At 40.9% G+C, this 5,422-nt stretch overlaps 1 protein-coding gene across 1 annotated transcript; it reads left to right on the forward strand.

Moving 5' to 3' along the window:
- The first annotated feature begins 3,206 nt into the window (after nt 1-3,206).
- Nucleotides 3,207-5,081, forward strand: LOC114166124 (trihelix transcription factor GT-3b-like). The gene is made up of 2 exons (XM_028050795.2): nt 3,207-3,646; nt 4,102-5,081. Exons 1-2 carry the CDS (start codon nt 3,350-3,352, stop codon nt 4,627-4,629), a joined length of 825 nt encoding a protein of 274 aa, XP_027906596.1. The 5' UTR covers nt 3,207-3,349; the 3' UTR covers nt 4,630-5,081.
- The last annotated feature ends 341 nt before the right edge of the window (nt 5,082-5,422 follow it).

Genomic DNA, 5,422 nt, shown 5'->3' on the forward strand with positions numbered 1-5,422 from the left:
CCAGGGCGATGATCAGCGCTTTGCAGCAGAGGATGGAAGATAGGCCAATAGGCCGACCGAGGCTCCCTACGGGACCCGAACCAAGCCTGTTCGATCAAAGGGCGAGCTTTCTCGAAAGCCCCGTTCGAACAGCACCGACCCAAGCGGTCAAACGAAACCCCGATAGGGTATAAGTGACACGTGCTGTCAAAAGGAACGCCCTTACAGGGCATTCCACTAACTTAGCTAAAAATAGCTTTTCAATGCCGATGGGCCGATGGGCCGCTAGGCCGACCGAGGCTCCTTACGGGACCCGAACCAAGCCTGTTCGATCAAAGGGCGAGTTTCCTAGAAAGCCCCGTTCGAACAAGACCGACCCAAGCGGTCAAACGAAACCCCGATAGGGTATAAGTGACACGCGCTGTCAAAAGGAACGCCCTTACAGGGCATTCCACTAACTTAGCTAAAAATAGCTTTTCAATGCCGATGGGCCGATGGGCCACTAGGCCGACCGAGGCTCCCTACGGGACCCGAACCAAGCCTGTTCGATCAAAGGGCGAGTTTCCTCGAAAGCCCCGTTCGAACAAGACCGACCCAAGCGGTCAAACGAAACCCCGATAGGGTATAAGTGACACGCGTTGTCAAAAGGAACGCCCCTACAGGGCATTCCACTAACTTAGCTAAAAATAGCTTTCCAATGCCGATGGGCCGCTAGGCCGACCGAGGCTCCCTACAGGACCCGAACCAAGCCTGTTCGATCAAAGGGCGAGCTTCCTCGAAAGCCCCGTTCGAACAGGACCGACCCAAGCGGTCAAACGAAACCCCGATAGGGTGTAAGTGACACGCGTTGTCAAGAGGAACGCCCCTACAGGGCTTTCCACTAACTTAGCTAAAAATAGCTTTTCAATGCGGATGGGTCGATGGGCCGCTAGGCCGACTGAGGCTCCCTACGGGACCCGAACCAAGCCTGTTCGATCAAAGGGCGAGCTTCCTCGAAAGCCTCGTTCGAACAGGACCGACCCAAGCGGTCAAACGAAACCCCGATAGGGTGTAAGTGACACGCGTTGTCAAGAGGAACGCCCCTATAGGGCTTTCCACTAACTTAGCTAAAAATAACTTTTCAATGCCGATGGGCCGACCGAGGCTCCCTACGGGATCCAAACCAAGCTTGTTCGATCAAGGGATGAGCTTTCTGAAAGCCCCATGTGAACAGAACCGACCCAAGCGGTCGAACGGAAGCCCGATAGGGTATAAGTGACATGTGTTGTCAAAACGAATGCCCCTACGCGAGCTGATTAACAAATAAATAACCAAAGTGAGGCAAACACGTAAGTTGATCGTCATCAACAAAGAATCCTATCATTTCACTGTGCCTCGATCGGGCTTTTTGATAAACCCTTTTCGCTTCATCTCTAACATTGCTCAAGGCTTGGAGGGCTTGTGTATAGTATGGCCTACCGCCGGACCACCGGACCATCGGTCAGGCGGACCAAGGACCATCGGTCAGGTGGACCCTCATTTATGAAGACAACCGACAGGATGCACGACCCATCGGTCGGGCGGCCACACCAAAACCGGGATCAATAATCAGGTTTAAAACGCAATTGGGCCATGATTAAGAAACCCTAATCACAAGCCCAAACCAAAAACTATAAATAGAAGCCCAAGGTAGGTTGGTAAGCACCTTCAACTCGCATTTTATTACAACATTTACTGCTACCTACCGATCAGTCTTAAACTGACTTAAGCATCAAAGCCTTTTAGACAGGTACCCCGATCGCCCGACCAGCCGAACGAGAGGAGAGCCGAGCTACGGAGGAAAATGCAGGACCTGGATGTTAACTGTGGGCGGATCCAAGAAGAGCTTGACTGGACGACCGAGCGGCAAGAGAAAGAACTGTATAAGCTCGTTAAGGAGGACGTCAGACAAGAGGAGAAAAAAGGTAATTTAAGTGTTGATTGTAAGTGCTTGGTCCCTACACCCGAAACAAATTCCAATTTGACATAAAAGTACAAAGACTAGAAATATACTTAACCCTTAAAAGTGATCATCGTATTAGAAATATTATTTATTATAAAATTAGAAATTTTATTATAATTTTATTTTAAAATATGTTTCAAAATATTAAAAAGAAAAACATATTTAAATTATTTTTATCCACTACTGCTAAAAATGTGAGACTATTATATTATATGAGATATAAACTATTATAGATGAGGAATGAGAAATAAACTCAGAAAAAGAAAGAATAGCTTAGCACGAAAGTAATGTGGTCATGGTCATACAGAATAAATGTGGCTCCACTGGTCAGCGTGACGATACGTAGACGCAATGGGAACGAAGCCCAGACAAATTACTCCATCACACACACAAATCAACGTTTCCGCGTAGACAGATCACACTCCGTTTAGCAACTGTGAACCTCTCTCACAAAAATATATATAAATATTTAATCTTTTAAATATATATAATAAGTGGGAAACCAAATTTTGTAATATTAAAAATAATCCAAGGTTGCTCGTCCAAATATGAAAGTGGATAAGCGTTATTTTATATCCAAAACATGTCCCACGAGAGGGTCACTTTGGATTTTCATCATTATCAATTCATCACCATAATTGAAAGAGGATGTGTTTAAATAAAATGCTATATAATATAACTGGAAAAACATCTAAACGGGTGTGATTATATTAGATTATATATGTTAGATTAGATTAATTATAAATTTTTTGCAACTTTTAAGAAAATATTAATTTACTTCGAATCTACCTTTTCATCAGACATGTTATTAGGAGCCTTATTTGCATTACGACACGTTGTTTTATTTTGTACTTTGTATTTTCCGAAAGGAATATTAAACTACATATGTTTGTTGTTTTATTATCTGAAATAGGAACACAAAAAATAAACCATGACTGTTGTAATTCTCTTTTTCTTTTCTTTCTCAAATACTATATTTTCAGAGTTTGACTGTTCTTAAACAAACATATTAAGTAATGTTGCCAAACTTTTTTAGTTGTTCAAAATAAACAGCATATCACGTTGATTAATATTTAATAACTGTGTTATGAAATTATGTGAACTAATTAACCGTAACAGAGCTAGAAAAAAAAAAAGAAACATGTCGAGCAAAGCAAATCTCTCTTTTTCCTCTTAAACGCGATTTACAACACAACTGTCTCGTCTCGTGTTCCCACCACCCCATATATAACCCTTTCTTTTCTCTTCTTTTCTCTCTCTCTCTCTCTCTTCCCAAAGAAAAATCCATCTTTTTTCTGTGTGATCAGAGGGGTAACAACGATTGCTTCTTCAATTCTTTCTAGAATATAACTTGGATTCGATCAAGTCACGCACTTTTCTTCGATTTGAATGGAGGGTCATCATCTCCATCGCCACCATGGGCAACAACAACAACCACAGCAACAAAGGCTTCCGCCTCAGAATACGAGTGCCAACGTGGATGCGTCTGATAGGTTTCCCCAATGGAGTATCCAAGAGACTAAGGAGTTTCTCGTGATTCGTGCAGAGCTGGATCAGACTTTCATGGAGACTAAGAGGAACAAGCAGTTATGGGAGGTGATCTCAACGAGAATGAAGGAAAAGGGTTACCATAGAAGTGCAGAGCAGTGCAAGTGCAAGTGGAAAAACCTCGTTACTCGCTACAAGGTATATTTCTTCATTCATCTAACTCATACAAGAAAGCATAAAAAATCCATGTCTTACACAGATTAATAAGAGTCTAAATACTTCAAATCTTGCCTATATTTATACATATACATATATATACATATATCAGCTTCATGGTACTTCTGAAAATTTGAAGATTTAGGTGTTGTTATTCAGATACTTGGTGAGTTTAAACTCATTTTAACTGTTGACTCAAAGGAAAATAACTGTAGTAAAATGCTTATAGTTTTCTGGGTGTCACAAGAACTATATTAAATTAACATTTTTTCTCTCGTGATAAAGATGGGAATTTATTAAAAACTAACACGAGCTTAACAGATTTCAATAAAATAGTTGTGAAGGGTGTTTGAATAAGTTCTAACTGGTGTTAGTTGTTGTAAGGTTTATTTTCACATAAACTAAATGGTATATATCTTCGTTTTTGAGACGTGAAGGGGTTTGAAACAATGGAGCAAGAAGCGACGAGGCAGCAATTCCCATTTTACAATGAGTTCAATGCGATTTTCACGGCAAGGATGCAGAGAATGCTGTGGGCTGAAGCTGAGGGTGGGTCAAAGAAGAACAAGGGGACGCAGCTTTCATCCGATGAAGAAGAAGATGGCAATGAAGAGAGTGCAGAAGCTGGTGGTGGAAGAAAGAAGAAAAAGGCAAAGATAGCAGGAAGTGGTGGTGGTGGTGGTAGTTTGAACAGTTTGAAAGAGATTCTGGAGGAGTTCATGAGGCAACAGATGCAGATAGAAGCACAGTGGATGGAAGCATTTGAGGCAAGGGAAAACGAGAGGAGGTTGAAGGAGATGGAGTGGAGGCAAGCCATGGAAGTGTTGGAGAATGAGAGGATAATGATGGAAGAAAGATGGAGAGAAAGAGAGGAACAAAGAAGGATCAGAGAAGAAGCTAGGGCTGAGAAAAGGGATGCTTTAATCACAGCTTTGCTAAACAAGCTAGAGAGGCAAGAAATGTGATGAAGATGAAGATGAAGATGAAGAATTGAAGACTTTATTCAGTTCCATGATCTCCACACATTTGAAGAGGTTAGTGTTGGATTGTTCACAAGAAAATACAAATATAGTGGGCACCAAGAAAAAGGCAAGATATGTAGTTAGTAGTTAGGAAGCCAAGTAGGCAAATAGTGTGTTTTCTCTTCCATGAAACAAAGCTTGATGATAGAGATTTGTTCTTAGTAAAAATTTCTTAGAAAAAAAAAATTAACTTTATGGTATTCTTGTGGTTTTCTTAACTCTCTCCCTCCATTGCAAAGAATCATAATTTTTTGTTACTTTGCTTTGGGAAATGGTAATTATGGTTTTCTTTTTTGGTCATACAAGTAGGCACTAGCTGTGTTATGATTGAGAAAAGACCAATATCTGGTGTGTGAGTGTGTGTCCCCGCAAGAAATATAACAATGTTTGAAAGAGGCTCTCGATCTGGTAGTAGGTGTAGATGGATGTATAAACTATAGTGAGCACTATATGCTTCAAATTCTCATTTACCTAACAAACAAACAATTGAAAACAGGCACAATATCATTGTCCGCAATATAATGCTCGCCATAATGGCTATTCCATATACATTTACACCCACAGTTTTATCTTTTATGGTTAATGGATCATTTGTTGAAATGCTTCACTTCACACAAAGTGCCCTTAGTTTCACTTTCGGTACAAGTGAAAAAGAAAGGAGTATGTACCAACATACTTACTTTGGACACCAGCAGAAGTAGGGTTAACTTAATTGTGGTCTAATTTTAAGTGTATT

This window comes from Vigna unguiculata, chromosome 10 (genome assembly GCF_037176805.1).
Source record: "Vigna unguiculata cultivar grain cowpea cultivar isolate G323 ecotype 2 chromosome 10, ASM3717680v1, whole genome shotgun sequence".
Classification (NCBI taxonomy): Eukaryota; Viridiplantae; Streptophyta; class Magnoliopsida; order Fabales; family Fabaceae; genus Vigna; species Vigna unguiculata.

Bases quoted from the DNA above. Each gene is read 5' to 3' on its own strand.
- LOC114166124 (XM_028050795.2), top strand. From the start codon at position 3,350: ATGGAGGGTCATCATCTCCATCGCCACCATGGGCAACAACAACAACCA. The intron at 3,647-4,101 runs GTATATTTCTTC...TGAGACGTGAAG, and splicing joins ACCTCGTTACTCGCTACAAG to GGGTTTGAAACAATGGAGCA.